General features: G+C 39.2%; 1 protein-coding gene across 3 annotated transcripts in view; it reads left to right on the top strand.

The window, feature by feature from the left end:
* Positions 1 to 22,352, top strand: part of LOC126356227 (bridging integrator 3-like) — a 61,586-nt gene extending 39,234 nt beyond the window's left edge. For all 3 annotated transcript variants that reach the window (XM_050007047.1, XM_050007045.1, XM_050007046.1), the window contains 2 exons: positions 8,871 to 9,045; positions 21,137 to 22,352. In XM_050007047.1, the coding sequence (XP_049863004.1) occupies positions 8,905 to 9,045; positions 21,137 to 21,676 (681 nt within the window). In that variant the 5' untranslated portion in view covers positions 8,871 to 8,904 and the 3' untranslated portion in view covers positions 21,677 to 22,352. The remainder of the gene's footprint in view (positions 1 to 8,870; positions 9,046 to 21,136) is intronic.
* Positions 22,353 to 23,036: the final 684 nt, after the last annotated feature.

The following is a 23,036-nucleotide window of genomic DNA, read 5'->3' on the forward strand; positions in this document are numbered from 1 at the left end:
CTCTTTACCACACTGTATCCCGGTCCTTTGGTGGACTGAGGCGTGCCGCGAAGCAATTCGCACTACAAGATGTGATGTCAAATTTCATTATTTGTTTGTGCCTCCCTCTATTGCAAGTGGTTGAAAAGATTGTGATGTGACTGCAAAAATTGCTTGCAGAGAATGAGTTCGTTTTTATGTGCTGGTAAGAGATGTACATTGTACAGTGTCATCTGTTGGCAGCTTTTGTAACTAATATTTTGAATCTTTTTTATAAAATTCTTACCCCTTTCACAATAAATGTACCATTTACTGCATTCTTTTATTGATCTTTGTTTTCATGGTATTAAATTTTAAAACCAGCATGTGGACAGCCTTATTGTAGTATCAGTTAAAAATGGCATGCGCCCCTTATGTGGATATGTCACTTCCCTCACCTTCCCCCTCCTTTATCAGTAGTATATTATCCTTATGTATTGAATTTGGGTCATTTCATGTCAAGTGACCTAACAGTTTCCACTTGACTCTCTCCAATTTTGATGAAATTCTTACATGGTCTTGCATGAAGCCATGCCAAATTACAGTCTGGTAAGTAATATGGTGGGGCCACTAGGCATGCTCTTGTAAAGGCCAGTTTTTCCACCTTGTGATAGATACGAATAAATCACAAAGTTTGCTTTACTGTTGCTCATGAACCAAGCGGGCTTCTCGGCAGGAACTTGACGATTCGATTCTGATCAACTTGTAGCCTAGATGCTGAACATTTGTTCAGTGTACAGCAGATTCATTGTAGTCAGCTGTCAAAGTAGCTCATAAATCTTGTTGTGACAAATTTGGATGATGGTTTTGCAGCTTGTATCTTATGATAGAATGACTTTTTCATGCTGTTTCTCCCCCATTTGCAGTCAGCCAACAGCTGGCCGGTGTGGCCGAGCGGTTCTAGGCGCTTCAGTCGGGAACCGCGCAACCGCTACCGTCGCAGGTTCGAATCCTGCCGTGAACATGGATTTGTGTGATGTCCTTAGGTTAGTTTAAACCTAAGTTCTAGGTGACTGATGACCTCAGATGTTAAGTCCAATAGTGCTCAGAGCCATTTGAGCAGTCAGCCAACAAGTAATAATGCTCTGCAGGTGGCATCTTGATTTCCCAAATAATTACAGAGCTATCCAAGATCACAGTCGATTCAAAAATTTATGTATCATTTTTGTCTGGTTTTCAAAAAGCTATGTTTCAAAAGGGCCATCTTGGATTTCGTTTTTCTCTGCACTATTTGAGACAAGCCAGCTCAAAGATAATTAAGTCCACGAGTTTGTAAGCCTTACCATCAGTGTCTCTTATATGTTTGATAATGCTGTCAATTTCTTGTAATTTTTGTTCAACTTCCCTAATTTTGGATTCCCTACTTCTGCTTGTATTTGGATGTATGTGTACCTCCGTTAATACTTTTATAACAAGCTTTATTTGTACATTATCTTAATATTGTACAGATAGTTTTCCATTTTTACCTAAGTTTCTTGTTGTGCAAATATAGTCTTAGTCCTTCGTCTTTAGGTAAATTTCCAGTATGTCCAGTTTCCATGGGTTGACTTGTCATTTTTCTACTACTAAATTTACACATTTCAATTGGCTGCCACATTTTTTACCTCCATTTTTAAGCAATAATGATAAGTAATGACATTATACAGCCTGTACATTTTGTTTGCCCCATGATAATGTTCAAAATTATACAATTTGTTGCAGTATCTCCCTCTTCCTCTTTTTTTGGGTGGTGGAAAAATGTGGCAGCACCACAAACAGAGCACATTACCATGATTAATACACTGTAGGAAACCCACTGACATTCAAAACAGCTTCCAGTCATCTTAGAATGAATAAATACGGGCCCTGTACTGTTTTCAGGGGAATCTTACACAATTTTTCCTGCAAAATAGTGGCAAGTGCAGGGAACTAAGGTGAAGATGGATAGCGATCATACATCCTTGTCTTCAAAGTAGGCCAGAAAGGCTCAACAATACTGAAATTTTGTGACTGGAATGGCCAAGGGAGGTGGGACAGTTTATCCTCAAGCTCATAAAACCAATCCTGGATGATGCAAGTTTTGTGAACAGGTGTCTTTTGTCTTGGAACCCAGCATTACCATTGGGGAGCAAACACTGTACCATGGGAAGGATCTGATCAGCCAAAAAGGTCACATAATCCTTGGTAGTAATGCAGCCTTGTAGAGTAACCATGGGACCCATGGAATACCACTATGGCTGCCATGTTTCACTGTTGGGATGTAAACTCATGCAGAATTTGAAAACAGGGTGAAGCAAGACTCATTGACTTAATGATTTTCTTCTATTGCTCCGTAGTCCATGTTTCACGTTTTCACCGTCACATTTTCCTGTTACAAGCATTTGCATTGCTGATGAGTGGTTTTGGAATTCCAGCTCCCCTTGGACTTCCAGCTTGCCTTGCAATTCCATGGTTATGTAGCTTCCTTCAAGTTGTTTTGGTGCTGACAGGGTTCGCGAGTGTGACATTCAGTTCTGCAGTGACTTTTACAGCTGTCGTCCTCTTATTTGTTTTCCACTGCCCTCTTGAATGACCATCTGTCATTATCACTAAACACATATTTTGGTTTGCTTTGTGACTTGGCAGATGATGTTTTTCCATTTCCCCTGTACATGGTATAAGTCTTAGATACACTGCCTCTTGAAACCAAAGTACATTGTTTCCCTTGGTCACAGACACACCTGGTGTACAAGCACAAACAATTTTGCCCACATTTGCATTCACTTGCCTCTGGCATAATGTGCTCGTAAACACAGAACACTGTTCTGACAATGCATGATAATTACAATGTATTAGGGATGTTGCACAGGTGCCATTTGTGGTCAGATATGATAGCGTAACCTGCAGGCTTGGCTATCAATTGCATTTATGTTCAAGTATGCATTTCTTGCGGAGTTTCCATGTTTTTGTCCAACCACTGTAGATAGTAGCTGTTAACAATCTGTATAAATTTGTGATGCAATATTTTTCTGATATTGCATTAATATTGAAATTACCTGACATTATTACATGTTTCTAGTTTCAGTTAGTAACACATCGAACTGACTGAAAAATCTGTCTGCTATAGACCTTAGCAAGCTAGGCACTAGGGGGGTCGTTGTTGCTGTTGCTGTTGCTGCTGCTGCTGCTGATGCTGCTGTTGTTGTCGTTTTTACTCAGGAGCTTGGTTAGATTGCACACTGCAGTCTGTCGTGTAGGAAGGCAGCTCTAGCAAAAGGGAAGTGTGGAGGGGAAGAGGTTTGCATTAGCATGGCAACAGGGAGGGGACAAATAAAGTCTTATGGTGCTGTGAACAATAGTCAAGTTCATTTGACTATGGTACATCATATTATACTTCTGAGGAGAATAACACATGCAACTTATTTTGATCAATCATCTGCATGAGAGAAATCTCATTTCACAGATTGACGACACTGTTCCGGTGCTGTATTTTGCATGATGTTGGAAGATGAAAGCAACTTCTGCTGCTTTGTGAAGACGTCAAGTTCAATTTTTCTCAAAAAACGATTGTCTAATGACAAGGTCATCAAAACTGATTAAAAGCAAAAATGTAATACACAGTCACATATTGAGAAAACCTGAATTGGAATTCACATGTTAAAAGACTTAAGCAACCAAGTGCTGCAACTATTCCTCTACAGATAACATTAGACTTTAGAGATGAAAATGTAAAGCTGATTGACTTTTTCTACTTTCATTCACTACTTTGTTATGGCATCATATTCTTTGGTAACTCTTCATCAGAGGAAGAAAGTGTTGGTCACACAGAACCAAGTTAATGGATAATTTGTGATGTTCACTCCAGAAACCTCTTGAAGACAGCTCATAAAACAATTAGGCATACTGACAACAGCCTCACAGGACACTGACAACTGTAAGAAGCTTTTTCAGTGATTAATTGCAATTTGAAAGTATCAGTAACACTCGTCACTACAATAATTAAAGTGAGATTCTTTACACTGACCATCAATCATCCATATGTGGCATGGCAATGAGTGAAGTATTTGGCCAAATAAATCTTTGACAGCTTATTGATTGAAGTAAAGAGTCTTAACAGATAATAAAATTAACTTCAAACATAAATGGGAATCATAATATTTTCTGGACAATTCCTACGCCATAAAATTTCTTAAAACGGTATATTTTTATAATGCATTTGTGCAGGTGTATTTTAATGTAGTTAGGTGTAAATTACTCTGCGTAAAAAAAGAATTGTACTTGGCAAAGGTTAAGCCAGGAGTCTGTTGTGTAAGTGGTCAAATATTGTCACATTTTTTGATAAAAAAGAGCATTGTGAGTGTAATCTAACTCATTCCACATTACAGTGAGAGACCGTATTTGTGATTCATGGTGCAAGCAAACAACTAACCACTTTCTTTCTGAATAATGTGCCTGACTTGTTCATTGAAAACCAGTGATATCTTGGCAAATGATCATTCCTATCTTTCTAAGGGCTTTTCCAGTTTGTGCCTTGAAAATTACAGGGGGGTGACCTGTCAAAATATCAGAGTTCTTGACGGATTTATCCAGCCACATTGTCGCGAGTTATAGAGCACATTATATCCTGCAAGAAGTTTAAAATTCAAAACTAACTAACTAAATAGCTGCTTCTCCTGGGGTAATAGTTGAAAATCATAGTTATGTCACTCATAACAAGTGAATGTTTGCATACTTCTTGGGTTACTAATTCCCAGTAAATGAAGGCTAGGAAGTTGTCATACACTATTTATGCAATTGGTATTTTGAAAAACATAAACATTTTTTAAACAATGATTCCTTAAAACCAAGCATAGTCATTACTTACTTTGTTCCAGATTTTTACATCATAATACTATCATCACAGTTATCTGAGACTACATTGAACGATCTGATTGTAAATTTATGACGATAGGTTCAAGGCTTATATCCATCTTCACCTCCCTGTTAAAGACCTCATCTTCAAGCTTTTCATTATGTCTGCTCAAGCTGAAGGAGAGACATTGTGTAAGGCGTCATGCAGAAGTGACTCAGTGTTTGTTATCTTGATTGTTTTGTTCCTTTCTGCCACATAACCTTTAACCTATGCCCAAATTAATCCAGTCAGAATATGGCGTGAGACTGTATTGATGTGCATGTAAGTTAAGTCCATAGGTTTTGTAGTGTAAGTTGTAGAAATTAGCAAGCTGCAGGAGTTTGGCATCTGGCTTGTACTGTGCAGAATATTTTTATTTTAAAGCCGGAGCACAATATTTGCTTTTCTGTCATCATTAATTACAATGATCGACCTTGCAGCAAGATATGACAAGAACTGTTTTGTGTCACACTTCTTGAAAGTGACAGCATTTATTTCTGAATGGTGATCACTGTTATTTTTCTTACACCTATTTACAAGTTTGCGCTCAGGAACAAAACCATAAGAAGAATAGCAGGCACAACGGTTATCTGAGAGTCTATTCCTACAGGGACTTGCAAACTGCCAGTACCATCACTCATTTCCCAGCAGTTTCCTTGGAATGTTTCTGGTTCAACCATGTTTCATCAGAGTAATAATACAATGTTGAACAACTATTAAGATATTTAAAACCAATATCTTTTAAAATTTTTTGAATTGATACAGTGTTACCTTTGAAGTCAATATCCTCATGCATAAGTTTCTGTGAGGTCGAATATTCGCTATTTATATACATTCCAGAAACAGAGTGTAAACACATCCTTGTCAAAACCATACATTTACATTGTAGATTTGTTGCTACTTCAGTGCCTTCCAGGTGACCTGAAACCAACTACTCTTTACATTTTTACAGTTGTGACACTTTAGTTTACAATTAGCTGTATAGTTTCTTTTTTACCAACACTAAATGCTTTGTGGTCCATTCTTGTGTCATCAGAATGCAACAGTAGGAGTCCCACATTTAGATTCAGATTTTAAACAGTTATAAATGTGGTAAATAACTGCTCTCGCCTGCCTGCTTTTGGAGCACTTTGATTATTGCCATCACTTGATAGATTTATTTAGAAATTGCACAAACGTGTACAGATATACGAGGGCAAGTCAGAAATTGTATACACTTTTCATTCTACTGTTTATTAACATGAAGCTGTGGGTATACAATGCACATCAGTTTTCTACGGAATCTCCCTCCTTCTTAATGCACTTGGCTTAACGGTCAACAAGCTTTTGCATTCCTTCCAAATAAAAGGTTTTCAGTTGGTTGCAAAGCCACTTTTGCACCGCATTTCACACGTTCACACCTGAGGCAAATCAACGACCACGCAAAGCATCCTTGAGTTGCCCAAACAAGTGAAACTCACTTGGAGCAAGGTCTGGGCTGTAGGGAGGGTGTTCCAATACCTCAAGTATCATTTTATTGATGGTTTCACTAGTGTGGTGTGACGGGCCGTGTGTGGCCGTGCATTGTCATGCAACAATAACACCTTCTTCGACAGCAAACCTCGGCGTTTGGTGCAAATTACTGGCTTCAACGCCTTTTTCCAAAAATTCACTATACCTCGCACTGTTGATAGTCATTCCCTTTTCCACGAATGTCGCCAGTGTGGGCCCCTGTGAGTCCCAAACCACGATTAACACAGCCTCCTCTGCAGATGGCCCCGTCTTGAATTTTTTCCTCGTCGGCAATCCAGGCTGCTTCCACTGCATAATCTGGCGCTTTGACTCAGGCTTGTAGTGATGCACCCATGTTTCATATCTGATAACTATTTTGCTCAAAAGTGCATCACCTGTGTTGTTGAAGCAAGTAAGTGTTGACATACCCTAACACAGGTGAGCTTATGTTTGTCAGTAAGCTTTATTGGTACCCACCGTGCACAGACCTAATGGAAACTGAGCTCGTTGTGGATGATGTGATGGGTGGAGCCATGGCTGATGTTCAAAGTGGATGTACCTCATCGATAGTGATTCGCCTATTCGCCATAATCATCTCTCGAGCTTGCTGAATGTTGTCATGTGTAGTGGAGGTTGATGGCCGTCCCACTCCCTCTTCATGTCCTATGCTTGTTCGACCACTTTTAAACTTCTCGATCCACAAAAACACAGTTTTATGTGATAGTGCTCTTCACCCACATTACAGTGATAGTCTGCAATGAATGTCTGCCCCTTTGACACCTTCCGACCAGAGGAATCGGATCACCACCTGTTGTTGCTCTTTGGTGCACACTTGTAACGAAGCTGCCATGCTATATCTGCAACAGAAGGAAGAACAATCGTGGAAATAAGCTCAAACTGTCACAGCATTACCACAACAGTATTATAATGACATGTGCGGGGACAGAAGACAACATGCGCAATGTAACAAATGTCATGGAACAAATGTAGATAATTTTTGACTTGCCCTCATACATTCACAGCTACACTGCCACAGAAAATGTCACCAGTGGTTAAGTGAATAATGCAGTCGTTCTGTGAATGAAATTGTCACATTGAAGTATGCCAACAGTGCAGCCTACAGGAGAGGGATTCAGGCCATCTTGCAGTAATTTGCAGCTAGGTGAATGGAAAGAGAACGCATCTTACCTTCTGCCAGCAGTAATGGGGCAATGTGCAGAATGGCTGGAAATTGGGTTGCCTTCCCATGTGACATGGACTATTGTTTATCTTGTGCATACCTCTTCATTTGTACATAAGTAGTGCAATCTACATTAATTTAAACCTACTTACTGGTGTCTCAAGCCTTGGTGTCCCTCAAATATCATCAGAAAAGACACTGTAATATTGCAATTTATATTCAGTGTTAACAATTTTCTCTTTTTCAGATATGCTTTTCTTGCTATTGCCAGTCCGCATCTGTATCTTCCCTACCTTGGCTGTCATCAGTGTTGTCTAAACAGAAAAACTCATCTACTAATTTTGGTATCTCATTTCCTAATCTAATTTCCTCAACATCACTTTATTTGATTCAGCCACTTTCTATAACACTTGTTATACTTTTATTGACTCTCGACTTATAATCTCTTTTTTTAACACTATCCAAACCATTCAGATGCTATTCCTTTACTGTCTCTGACAGAATTACATTGTTACTGCAAACATCAAACTTAAAATTTTTTCTCCATTAACTTTAATTAACTTTCCAAATTTCTCTTTACTGTTGCTTCACTCTTGATGTTTCGGTCCCTTCTGTTATTGATCCATTTATTGTTGCTGCTATGCTGTCACTTGCAGATGATTTTAGGATTTATGCTGATCCTTGACACTGTGTTTCTGTTATGTGTATCCATAATCTACTACAGTACTTCCTGACTCATTGCTTGCTTTCACATTGCATTCCTATGCAGGAAACGTCTGTTATTTAAAACCTGTTTTTATTTTTTTCCCCAATTTTTCAATTAAATCTTCTATGTGGAAGGCTGATTGTGGAAATATTATGGTACACTTACTGCCATTTTAAAGAGGTTTTACATTTTATTGCTTTTTCTTTCAAAAAATCAACTTCTCAGTTATGCACCTGGATTACTAATTCCCGTTGTTTCAGAATCTGTTGATTAATTTCTCAGGATGTCTGCCACTACCGTACAGTGGCTATCAGTGAAGAAAACTATTTTTAACCCAGTGTTGGTTGTTTTGATGATCTTCTGTAAGCTTAGTAGTTTAGTATAATGAACCTCAGAAATTTCTGTATTTAACATTTCACATAGAAGTGCATTAAGTCACCATTGCTCCATTTGTCACACTGACACCTGGTGCAGTTGTGTGCTTCATGAGTTCTTTGTTTGCTTCATGACTTCTTTGTGTGCTTTGTTACTTCTACGTATCCAGGTATACAAGCAGATTTACGTTAAAAAAAAAGCCTTCAGTGAGAGGTTTGTATGAGATTTTAATGGTCTTTCTTTAATTACAGTTTGGAAGAGATCACAAGAAGATTGCAGAAAGAGATGAAAAAATATTTGGAAATTGCTGGAGCTCTCAGCAAAGCGGAACAAAAAATTAGTGCTGATTTGAGCTCAAGTCCACTGTCTCATCAAAATGAAAAATTTCGCACAATTGTTGATGATTACCATACTGTTACTGTTAAGGTAATTTTTTTAATAAATACTAATAAAATTAATTCAGCAAATGCAGACATAACTTGTGTGTTCCTTTTTCAATTGCTTAATGTTTCTGCACATTCACAGTTGGATGGCTATACAAATCATCAGACATAGGTCTATGTATTACATCTAATCATGCCTGAATGCAAATAATCTTTTCAGACTATAGCTCTATGTTATTGTTCTGGTTTCCAGCTCAAAGACTTTGTTGATGCAGCTATCTACAGTAGCCTATCAAGTGCAAGTATCATCATCTCTGAATAATTACTATAATCTACATCTCTTGGAACTGTTTATCGTATTCATGCTAAGGTTTGTTCCTCCAATTTCACCACCCTCTCACTTCCCTGCAGGATATTTTGCCTATCTCATATACAGGGTGACAGCTATTGAACTATATGAAAAAAAATGTAAATGAGTTACGAACTACACCATGCACAAACATTAGTCAACATGCAAATGTCACTACAAATATTCAGAATTAGGTTATGACATGTTTGATGTGCCTGTCGTCACTGGCGATGATGTGGCGCTGACAAACAGCAAAATTCTTCATGACCTGCAGAAGTGTCTGAACATCGATGATGTTGATGAGCTCCAGAGTGGCTCTTTTCAGCTTGGCAATGGTTTTGGTGTTATTGCTGTACACTTCGTCTTTATTACAGCCCCACAAAAAGGAGTAGCATGTGTTCAGATCTGGAGAATATGGTGGCCAATTGAGGCCTATGCCAGTGGACATTGCCAACACTGTCATCACAAACACTACCCGTTTTCTCCAACTTGCAAATCAAATTCTTGATATTTAGCACATGGACTGGTTGTCTTCAGCTTGAACTCGGTCACAAATTTACTTTGAGCCCCAGTTGTGCTGTTATTGCTTGCACAGTAGACCTTCACAGGCACTAGACGCTCAATCATTTTGACGTGCAAATGGTCGACAACAACAAGGTGCATGCACATGCTCATACTAAGTCCCATCATGCCGCATGGCCAGCCATGCAGTTTGAATGTCCTAATGCAAACCGTTCAGAAGTTATGATGATTTTATTTCGTATAGCTCAGTAATTGTAACCCTGTAACTTGCAAACCAAGTGAAATAGTCTTGTCATGACTGGTTCTTCTGAGAATCACAATAATTCTGAGAGAATGTCATCTTCTCCACGGGCTTTGTTTCAAGTTAGGCCATTGTGCGCTCTCAAATTCTTCTTGCAGTATCATATCTCCCATTTCATATTTATTTGTTTGCCCTTTTTGTCTATACTGTCGCTCTCAAGTTCATTTCCCTTTATTGCCCTTCCTTATATTCCTCCCACCTTCCAGATTTTCTGTTTTTGTTGATACTATCATGCCGTATGGTTCTTGGTATTCGTAAAGCTGTTTCTTTTTTTTTCCAAAGGTTTGTTTAATTGCCAATAGGAAGCATCTATCTTTCCCCGTAATCATGTCAGTACTGTACACACATACAATTTCAGTGTACATTTTCACAAGGAAAGGTGTCAAATGATAACAGTCCCATGAACATAGATATATACAACACCAGATACCTATTGGAGTAATCAATTTTACGTTTATGATGTTGCAGTACTGTGTTGTTAAGAAGTATGATGCAGTGTTCCTTTGGACATACATGCAATTCCAAACGAACAGGCCTGCATGACTACAGTCGTTATGAAATACATGAAATGTATTCACAGTTGCAAATAATTCACAGTTGCGAATATGGACAGCCGTCAGCTGTATAATGGAATGACAACAATGAGAATTTATGCTGAATCTGGTCTCAGACCTGCTTTATTCAAGCGTTCGTCTTAACCGCTTTGGCTATCTGTACATGACCCATGGCCAGACCCACATGTCAATATGTCGTCATTTGTGCATCACAACTTGCAATACATATTACGTAATTCCCCTACAGGTGGAGGACATTTTAATTGAAAGTTGCTACATGGTATTGACAGATAAATATGATATTGCAGTGCCTGTTAAGAAGTAAAATCCAATGACTTGAAGGCAGCCACTCACAGAAGGCAGGAAATCTGGGTATGGGTCACGGTCTGGCACTAATTTTCATTGTCGTCATTCCATTATACAGTTGGTGGTTGTCAGGATCCACAACTACGAATACATTTAATGTAATTTTATTTTTATTCTTTGTCGTTAGACTCTTATTTTAATTGCGCGCATAAAACATGATTTTAACTGTGTACTTAAAACATGCCAAACCATATCATCAGAGCAGAGAATATGTGAAGAAACTTAAAGAATGAAAAGTTACAGGCAGGCACAATTAAAAGATACTCACATAGCTTTCAGCCAAAGCCTTCGCCTATGAAAAACACACACACACACACACACACACACACACACACACACACACACACACACACACACACACACACACACACACACCTCATGCATGCACAACCATCAACTCCAGCATCTTTAGCGGGAGTGCAACATCATGTGGGATGCGTGCAGCAATCTGGAGGGGGTGGGGAAGTGGAAGGGATGGTAGTGTATGGGTGGGGGGGGGGGGGGGGGAGAGACAAATGCTGTCTTATGGAGTGTGTAGGAAGTAGACTGCCAACATGTGCAGTGTCGGGAGGTTGTGGGCCAGGGAGGTGGGGAAAAATAGGTGCAAAAAAGGAGAGGAGCAGGCAAAACAGGTGGATATGTTGACAGAGAGCTGCAAATACACAAGGTTGGATATGAGAATGGGGAGGAGATGATAGGACAGAAGGGGTGGAAACTGTTGGGTGGAGGGTGTGGGGACAGTATGTTACCATAGGTTGAGGCTGGGATAATTACGAGAATGGAGTGTGTGTTGTAAGGATAACTCCCTTCTGCACAGTTCAGAAAAGCTGGTGGGGGAAGGTAGGATCCAGAACGCTTGAGTAGTGAAGCAGCCACTGAAATCAAATGTGCTATGTTCCTCTGCATGTTGTGCCAAAGGGTGGTCTACTTTGCTCTTGGCCACAGTTTGAAGTGTCCGTTCATCCTGGTGGACAGCTGGTTAGTAGTCATACCAATATAAAAAGCTGTGCAATGATTGCAACAGGGCCAGTAAATGAGATGGCTGCTTTTGCAGGTAGCCTGGCTCCTGTTGGAGTAGGATAAATCTGTGACAGGACTGGAATAGGAAGTGCTGGACCAGTGGACTGGGCAGGTTTTTCACCTCGGTCTCACAGGGATATGATCCTTGTGGCAAGGGGTTGGGATTGGAAGTGTCATAGGGATGGATTAGGATGTTGTGGAGGTTGGGTGAGTGATGGAACACCACTTTAGGACGGGTGGGAAGTATCTTGGGTAGGATCTTCCTCATTTCAGGGCAAGATGGTATGTGATCAAAGCCCTGCTGAAGGATGTGGTTCAGTTGTGCCAGTCCAGGTCGCATTCGGGAGGATGCCGGTTCAATCCCGCGTCCGGTCATCCTGATTTAGGTGATTTCCCTAAATCGCTCCAGGCAAATGCTGGGATGGTTCCTTTGAAAAGGCACGGCCGGCTTCCTTCCCTGTCCTTCCCTAATCCGATGAGACCAATGACCTTGCAGTTTGGTCTCTTCCCCCAAACAACCCCCAACCCAGTCCCGGTCGGTACTGGGTGATGAAGGGGTCACTTCCTTGTGATTGCTTCCTGGGGGTATGAGGGGAAATGACATGGGATATCTGTTTGTGGACTAGGTCTGGGAGATATTGCCTGTCTGTGAAGGCATTGGTAAGACCCTAAACATGCTGAGCAAGGGAGTTTCGTCACTGCTGTATCCCTTGCAGGCCAGGCTGTATGGGAGGGGTTTTTTGGTTTGAAAGGGATGACAGCTGTCAAAATGCAGGTACTGTTGGTGGTTGGTGTGTTTAATGTGGACAGAGGTACAGATGAAACCATCAGAGAGGAAAAGGTCAACATGTAGGAAGGTGGCACAATGGGTTGAGGAGATCACTTGAAGTGGTTGGGAGAGAAGGAATGAGGTTGTGAAGGAACGGATGTAGGGTGTCTTAACCCTGAGTCCAGAGCATGAAGATATCATCAGTGAACCTGAACCAGACCAGGGGTTCAGTGTTATGGGAGGCTAGAATGGTCTCCTCTAGGGACCCTTAAAAAGGTTGGCATACGAGGGTACCATGTGGGTGCCAATGGCCATGCCTTGGATTTGTTTATATGCCTTCCCTTCAAAGGAGAAGTTGTGGGTTAGGATAAAGTTAGTAAGGTGTATGAGGAATGAGGTAGAGGGTTTGGACTCTGAAGGACATTGGGAAAGGTAGTTTTCAGTAGCAGGAAGACCATGGGCATAGGGAATTTGGTGTATAGGGAAGGAAAGGAGTGAGGATGGTGGAGAGTCAGTGAGGGAAGTGGTTGGTGTCTTTGACATGGGAGGCTAGATTACGGGCAATTCTTTGGAGGTAGTGATCACTGAGGACCAAAATTCTTCCAGTGGGGGCACAATAACCAGCCACAATGGAGCATCCAGGATTGTTGGGTTTGGGGATTTTAGGGAGCTTGTAGAAGATGGGTGTGTGTGGTGTCATAGGGGTGAGGAGGGAAATAGATTCAGAGGAGATGTTCTGGGAAGGGCCTAATGCTTTAAGCAGAGATTGTAGTTTGTGTTGACTTCTGGGATGGGATCACTCTAGCAGAGTTTATTTGGTGGAGAAGTCGGATAATTGACGGAGGCCTTATGCTAGGTAGTCATTTCGATTCATAAGAACAATGGTGGAACCTTTGTCCACAGGTAGGATGTAAGTCAGGATTTATTTTGAGGTTGTGTGTGGTTGTTTTTTTTTTCCCTGAAAGGTTGGTTTTCTGAGGTAGGAACCAGTGCCTGTCAACAACTTGACGTGTCTTTTTTTACAGAAAGTAGCAATCTGTCTTTTCCTACATTGTTGATATCCCTACATGGAGTTACCATTGTGTAAAAAACGAAAAGATATCTTATATATCTCTCAGTTATGTAGTGCTCAATTTGGGTTTTTACCAGTTTCTGATAAGTACTTCCTTGTAATGTTATACCACAATTTTAATCTTGGCTTGTTATGGGCTTATTATGTTGAATGGAAAATGTTTAAAAAAATTGCTCTCGCATTTTGTGGTATTGATCTTATACAGACAAACACAGGAAATTGCAGGAGCTGTAAGGTTTATTACGTAGGGATAGCATGAAAAGGTAAACTGCACAGGCATCACAAAATAGAGCAAAATGTGAAATAATTGTGGAACACAAACAGTTTTCTAATTGTTAAAGAGAGAGAGAGTGAGTGAGTGAGTGAGTGAGTGAGGCAGGGGGGGGGGGGGGGGGGGACAGTTTTGTTCTGACACTGTTCATGATACATTGGGCCGGTTCATGGAAACCATAAAATATTATATGGTTTATACCTCAAATTTGTTTGAGACAGTGGAACTGAGAATGGACAGAAGGCCCTGCGCCAAAATATCATGCATGGAAGGAAGTTACCAACTTACAGCAGTTTACCTGTAATATCAGAGAACTGTCTGTACCCTGGAAAAGTTTTAAATATCAGTTCACTTTTCTGATCTTAGTTTATTCCACTTAACAATAAAAGAAATGTTACATAATATGAAATTTCTGAATTTCATAAGTTGACACGATAGTTCATGTCCATATAACCTTAACAAGCAAGTGCCTGTGTATAAGAACTTCTTTAGTAGTTGTGTGAATCCATATGTATCACATTGATAAAATTATTTATGTGTAATAAAAGTCACACAGCAATTCTTGCCTAATGCAAATGACTGCGTACTTACCAAGTGTGGAGCTTTTGTGCATCAGAGTATGAAGCTTCTAGTTTGTTTGCACATTATTGCAGTGATAAAAAAAAGGTGAAATACCCATTTGTGTGAATGTTATTCAGACTGATTGTATGAGAATTAAGCCAACACACTGATATATTAAATAAGAGTTTAGAAAGTGGGTCTGTTATGCAGGAATAGTTAATATTTGAGGTTCTTCAGCTTCATTGTTGCAAGGCTGTGAAGTTTTCAGTGGACCTAGTTCCTATAGGTTTAATAATCTACATTAGTACACCTGACAAAACATTAGTCAGGCTATGATGACATACTGTCTGGGGTGCTGGAATTTGATAAATAATTAATGTAATTAAAGCATAGCAAACAATGGTTAATCCAGGATGAGATGTCACAATATTATGAAAAGGGTAGTCGCTACTCACCACATAGCCGAGATGCTGAGGTGCAGATAGGCACAACAAAATAAGCTTTCAGCCAACAAGGCCTTTGTCAAAAAAATTTGTAATGCATTACTATACTCAATGTCTGTTGTCTATTATCTACAAAGGCCTTGTTTCCTGAAAGCTTATTTTGTGACCTATGTGTCACCACAGAATATGACTCATATGGTAAATATATACATTATTACCATTGCAAGTAAATGTGTTGAATAGTGACAGCAGGCAGGATGTTGCATGAAAACAAAAAATAAATGGGTGTGTACTATGTTACAACAAAGGAAATCAGGATTTAAGACTTCCAAGATGGAACACAAGAGGCATAACATGTGATACCTGCGTAGAACAATTATTAGGTATGTGCATCTGGAGATCCCTTTGTTACAAGTCACTGTTGCAAACGCCATGGCACATACACTAATATGAATACATTGAACAGACATGTCAATGTCCGGATGGAAAGTTCATGGGGAAAAAAAAGGAACGAGTGAGATTTGAACCCAGATCTTTGCCATTTTAGTCCAACATCTTGACCACATAACCTTGGCACAGCAGACATTCATGTTCCTCAAAATTGCACTTATTAAATTTGGACTGTTCACTGTTAGTATTTTTCTTCTTTTTTCCACAGTTCAGTAAACCTTCTTCCAGTTCTCATACATGATCTCTGTTCAGTTTTTGACAGGCTATCCAATCAGCCAACTTACCACTAAATCTGAGGGGGCTGTGATGGGGAGTTTTGCTTGTGAGCAACCTTCCCAAAGTTATGAAAATAAACCTGGATAGGTTTGCACTAAAATGTAACAGCTCTATGGACAGTCAACTGTATTTTTTTGGTGCCACCCAAAACTATAGATCACTCTCAGTTTGCATGTTGGTCTTTTGTAGGTAACACACATCTTCTGCAGTTCATACAGTCAGTCTCCAGGCCACGTGAGCCTACAGCTTAGGCACCATGTTGCTGCAGCTTACCTGTGTGACTAATACCTCAGGATTTGAGAAGTTTTGTCAAGCAGAACCACTTACAGGCTTGTTGCTAGCTATTTGTGACAATTGATACATTAGAATTATGAGAGGAACTTGTAATTATGATTACATTCGAACCACTGAGGCATTTATGCTGCCGCTAAGATAATCTTAAATATTCTACTGCCAGGTACCATAACTCGAAAGAATTTCTCTGTTCTCCTCCATTTTCATCTTTTGTTTCTACATTCATCCGTGTTCCATGATTTCCTATGTTTTGTTCTTCCTTACTGACTGAGGGCTGACTGCTGGTACCTTAACAGTTTCGTTACGGTAATAGCACTTTTGCCACTCATTTCATAGTTTTATAATTTATTAAATGAGTGAGCCTTCATGTAAATGTTTCCCAGTGAATCTATGAAAAACATTTATGTTTCATTGAGCTTGTGGTTGACACTTTTTAGTAGAATTTGGTGCTTTAGGCAATGTGAGGATAGCAAGGTTGGATGGTAGAGTGCTCGTTTTAAGCCATGCTTATGGATGCAGGCTCCATTTCCACAACCAACAGGAGATATAATGCTAATACCAATGTGACATTGCCTCTTGGCTTGATAATGACACAAGTTTCTTCTGATGTGATGTCCATCTTCTGATGTGATGTCCATCCTGTAGAGTTACCAAGTTTTGGGGATGTTGATTGTCAATCTAATCCTCTGTGTGATTAAAATTGGGTAATTTAGCAGTCCTGTTGATGTGCAGTAGGATACCTGCATGTTTGTCAAACCAGGAAGGTATGCAAGCTGCCCTCTGAAAACGGATGTAGCATTTTGGAAGGCTGGAGTGTGTGCAACATATCTATTATAAAGATTTAAAAGGAATGGCACCACTTACTCACTGAGAATATTGAAATAAACATTCTGATTCATGTTCACAATTATGTGATTGAGTAGTCCCAAGTCATGGTACACAAATATTTCCCAAAACGTAACAGAACAACCTGCAGCCTAAACTACTTCCTCCACACATTGCAGGATAATTGAACTGCCCTCAATGCCATACATCAATTGAAAAGAGGCAAAAATCATGACTCTTCAGATTACATTACACATCAGCAGTTAGCTACTGTCCAGGATCCGTGTTGTCTGGCCCATTGAAGACATGCTGCTTTTGCTGCTGCGAGGACTGACCTTTTGTGAGGTACCTGTATCCAAATATATACATTGCATGCAATTCTCTTTGTACTGTTCATTGTGGAACTGGCTTAGGTGGACTAGCATTCACAGACAACATCAATTCCTGTTTTGAAACTTACTTTCATTGGAAAGGCGTGACACTCATCTCTGATACATGTCAGTTAGGATCTTTCTACAATCACTAGTATTCATTGTGTTACATGAATGTGAGTGACAGAGCATTACTTGTAGACATGTTGGGCAATCCGCATTTGATACAACAACCAATAGGGCTGCTTCATTCACAGTTGTTTGGTCATATGCGTATTCAAATATGATAGCATGTATCAGCTGTACTGTCATGCTTTGATAATGAGTCATCTTAATGCAATTATTCCACACAATTGGCAAATGTCAGCCTCTGGTAGCTGAGTGGTCATCGCGAGAGAATGTCATCCTAAGGGGCCAAGTTCGATTCCCAGCTGGGTCAGAGATATTCTCCACTCAGGGACTGGGTGTTGTGTTGTCCTAATCATTATCATTTCATCCCATCCACGTGCAAGTAGCCAAAGTGGCGTCAAATCGAAAGACTTGCACTTGGTGAACGGTCTGCCCAACGGGAGGCCCTAGACACGCGACATTATTTAGTGGCAAATACACACACCACTTTATTTCTATGACTTAGTTCTTATTATTCGATAGGTTTTTTCATTGTTTCCTCTTTTTCCATATGTTATTTAGAAAGCTACATAGTTGAACATCGTAAAATTTCATTATAATTTTGTGAGAACTGACTCCCCATGTTTAACACCGAAAACTTTCACATTGTTTGTGTGTGATTTCATAATGAGTTCGAATCAAGTCTAAGACAGCATGTTTCTTTTTTGCAAAACCTCAACACTTCCCTTCCTGGATGGGGCTTTATACGAACCTTTTCTCACTAGACACGATTGATTTCGGGGGGGGGGGGGGGGGGGGGGGGGGGGGGGGGGGCGTGCACACCCAACTTTAGTAGCAGGTATCATTGAAGTTTTTATGACTGCTATGATAAGCAACCCTTCCTCAAGTACACAGAAAGTCTGATTAAATTTTTTCATAAACATGTCGCTCATGAAAATATATTCTTCCTTGATTCTAAAAATCTTCCTTCCCCCCTCCCTCTCTCATTCCCACCTCCTTCCCTCCCTCTCCCCCCCCCCCCCCCTCCTCTCTCTAATACCAACAAATACTCTACACAGTGTTTATACTGCATACATTAATGTAGGAACTGGACAGTTTATCAGTTTCAAGCAAGCAGTATGATGACTGTTTAAACACATTTTGAGAAAGAAAACACCACTGGGGATTTTGAAATAATTCTGTTTCAGTTAATAGATTTTATTTGTATATTGTGTAGTGATGACTGGCATCAACTACTTCATCACAAACTCATATACATACAAGATATGGATTTCATAATTGAATGTAGCTATAACTAATGTGCTGCATGTGAGATAACCTGCCTGTGCTTTATTATGCACTTGGCGCTGTGTGGGAGATAGATTGTTGATGAACTGCTTAAAATTGCTGCTTTACCTGAGAGAAATCATTCCACTGCTGCTATTGTCTGTGATGACTCTGCATGGTCAGCCTTTACATAGGACATAAGATAGTGCGTCTCACTGTCATCAGTAAACCAGAATGAGCAAGTACATCCATCTGTATACAGAAGATGCTCAAGATGGTATTTGAAATAAGATTAATGCAGTACCATTTGTATACAAACACCAACAGAGAAATTCACAACAAGAAAATGGACTGTTTGATTAATAAAGGATGCACTAACAAGGAGAGATTCCCAGCCGTGTAATCAACTTTTTGAAACTATCTGTATAGTGATGTAGAGTAAGATCTCAGGTATCGCACACTGCAGCCATTACCCTGGTGGTTCCACTTTTGTGAGTACTTGATGAAAGAAAAATTCAGCATTTTGTGCGACACTGTTTGATTAATAAAGGATGCACTAACAAGGAGAGATTCCCAGCCGTGTAATCAACTTTTTGAAACTATCTGTATAGTGATGTAGAGTAAGATCTCAGGTATCGCACACTGCAGCCATTACCCTGGTGGTTCCACTTTTGTGAGTACTTGATGAAAGAAAAATTCAGCATTTTGTGCGACACTTAACAACCTTATGAATATTTACAACATACTGTGTGATTGCGCGGTGTAATGGATAGGATAACAGCTTCATTAGTAGGAGGCTGTCAGTTCGAATCTCTTCAGGTGCAAAACTTTTTTCATTTTCTAAATTTTTATTGAAATTACTTCAATCATTATTTTTATTCAGTTAATTAGTTTAAATGTAATTTTTTATTTCTATTCCTTTAGTTTACATGTAATTTTTTGTTTCTGTTCCTTTGACACATCTTTTTAATCACCATATGAACTTTTTTATTTGTTTCATTTTTTTGTTTTTTTAATCAACATTTTTGTGAATATAAATATAATTATATTTATGTATTATAATATTCAATTATTTGAAAATTCTGATCTGCCAGTTTAAAAACAAAAGACAAAATAATATATTTATATTTGTGCAGTGACATAAAAAATGTTTTTGTATTACCAGATGTGCAATTTTTTGCATGGTAATAGTCACACAAATATTTAAAACATAACCTAGATACCTATTGCACTATGGACAAAATAAAACTTTAAATGAAAGGTGGTTTTGTAAGTAAAACAAAATAAAGGAAAATCAGAAATAGATATAATGAATGCATAATGTGGATGAAAATACAGGGTGATGAAACAAAAGAAATTAAATTGAAATTAATACAAAAAGTTAATTACATACTCTGTCACACCACACAGACTGTTGTTGTTGAGGTCTTCAGTCCCGAGACGGGTTTGATTCAGCTCTCCATGCTACTCTATCCTGTGCAACCTTCTTCATCTCCCAGTTCCTACTGCAACTTACATCCTTTTGAATCTGCTTAGTGTATTCATCTCTTGGTCTCCCTCTACGATTTTGACGCTCCACGCTGCCCTCCAATACTAAATTGGTGATCCTTTGATGCCTTAGAACATGTCCTACCAACCGATCCCTTCTTCTAGTCAAGTTGCGCCACAAACTCCTCTTCTCCCCAATTCTGTTCAATACCTCCTCAACCAGACTAAACAATACAATTTTTTTTAACTTTATTGAGTGTCACACAAAATTCTGAATTTTGCTTTCTTCATTTATCCGCAGGTTTTAGCTGACATCACCACATAGACAATTTCACAAAATCAATCTCCCCGTTGGGGACCTCTCCTTGCAAGAATCAAGAAAAATGTATAAGGTCTATGGTGTTGCACATTGTTACTTGCTTGTTTCAAAATATTCCCCATATAGGCAATATCTTGAGCATGTATATTATATAGAGAGGCTTGTTGCAAATATACTCTATTTGCATACAACCATTTATTTCTTCAAACAATCACAAAACAAAAGTGAAGCCAGTGGAAGAGTAGTGTGACACAATGCGACCAAAGTATTTAGCATTTAGCTCTTTGCATGTTGCGTGAAGCACATAATGGAGAAACTGTTAAGTAACACAACAGGGATGAGAACTGAAAACTATTGATGTTATAGTGAAGTGTATGCTTGTTGTGGAGCAAGCAATAAGTTTTGTTTGCAGCTTTGTATTAAATTGTTGTTTTATTGCAAGAAAAGACTTTTACTTTGTCTTTGAATTGTCTCTTATATTTTTACAGGGTGTAGAAAATGTTCCAGAATTATCTAAAATATGTCAACAGGGGTTCTTGGACCCATTAAAAAAGTACGGAAGTTTCTTCAGTGACATTGATGCCACATTTCATCGCCGTGAACAGTTGGTACAAGAATGGAAGAATGCTGCTGCAAAAGTGCGCCGCCTTGAAGAACGTGAACGAACTGCTAGCAATGTTGTTAAATTAGAACGTGAGAGAAAGACTGCTGAGACAGCTGCAGAGGAACTTATAGTGTGTCACAAATCACTTTTGTCAGATGTCACACAGTTTTATTCACGCCGTATAGATTATTTGCAGCCTTCATTGCAAGCCCTTGTATTAGCTCAGCTGGATTACTATGGGGAGGCTACACGACTCTTTACTCTCCTTGTCCCTACACCTGTATCAGGATCTGCGGCAAAAGGTTCTCCTTCTTCTGCCGCAGTTATTGAGTCAGAATTTCAGCACTCTGTTCAATCAAAGTTGTCACAAATAAGGGCTCTGTCAATTGTGAAACAATCCAAGGGCAGTTCAGTACATACATAATACGTACAATATTCTGCTCTAGACAATAGTGCAGAAATAACAGTGACAAAAGATATGTAAGTTTTCAACAGCTACTTATTTTCTTTGTCCTGTTCGGCTCTGACCCACCAAGCCAGGTGTTACAAAGTTTAAGGCACTGAACTCCCATTTGGAAGGTGTGGGGTTGAAATCCTATCTGATCATGGTTTTTGTAGTTACGCTAAATTGCTTAAGGCAATGCCAAGATGGTTTCTTTTCAGAAAAACCCTGTTCAATCTAGGTTTGTGCTCAGTCTCTAATGACCTCAATGGCAAGATTGGACCCTAGCTGTCATATGTTTAAGACCATATATCTAAGTCTGTTTTTTCCCCCCTGTTGGAAGGCAGAGCCTGGCGCTTAATAGCAAACAGCCAGTGCAGGTTAATTATTAACAAACAAAAGTCGTACTGTAGCTGTAGTGTATGAGTTTTGACCTACTGTTCACATTGTGGCAATTTCCAGTTTCGTCTTGCCCGGGTATACAGTTTGGTTGACTGGTGAAAGGCAGTTAACAGTCATTGTTTACTGGAATTAATAGCTTTCAAATTGTTCACGTTTTGGTTGCACTTTGGCGTAGAGCTTTTGAGATGCTCCCTAAAAGGTCCAAAGAAACAAGATTTGCAGTCCAGTGCGAAAGGGCTTGTGTGGAGCATTTATTGTAATAGACAGAAATTGTTGGTAGAATTGGCATATTGTCAAAGGAAAAATCTGTGACTGACGAATGTTAAAAAAATATATTGCCATGCCCAATTACTTTCATGTTTCCAGATTTGGCTGTTTTCTATTGTAAGTGGCCATCTTCAGAACTAATGGAAAGAAAATGAAAAATAATAACCATTGTAATGGAATCTTGTCTTCCTACTTAAAACCAAATGTACTTAACATTTCGTGCCTGCAAGCATGTCAGCTGTTAATTACTGAATAAGTTACATAGTACAGAAATAATGTAACTAACTCTGTCAAAATTTAAAGAATACATATATTTTAAAAGTTATACTCATAACCAATTTTCCATGGTTTGATAATAATTCTTTTGCTCTCAGACTTTTGTTCAAATTTGATACATCTATTAAAAACAGTATTTAAAAAAATGTCCTGTTTTAATTTTTTTGAGGGTACATTTTAAGAAACTACTGTTATAAAAATCTGGTAAAAGAGATTGTAATTAGTTCATTGTATCCTCAGCAGAAGGCATTCTTGTCCTGAATTAGTAAGTTATTTCCATTTCAGCCAGATGATTGGTGCAGGCGACATGGGCTGGATAACACTAGATGGCTCCTTCACTTCACAGCTATGTAGTTTCCAGCTGGCATCATGTTTAATGCTACCAGTGAAGCAAATT

Source organism: Schistocerca gregaria, chromosome 3 (assembly GCF_023897955.1).
Source record: "Schistocerca gregaria isolate iqSchGreg1 chromosome 3, iqSchGreg1.2, whole genome shotgun sequence".
Classification (NCBI taxonomy): domain Eukaryota; kingdom Metazoa; phylum Arthropoda; class Insecta; order Orthoptera; family Acrididae; genus Schistocerca; species Schistocerca gregaria.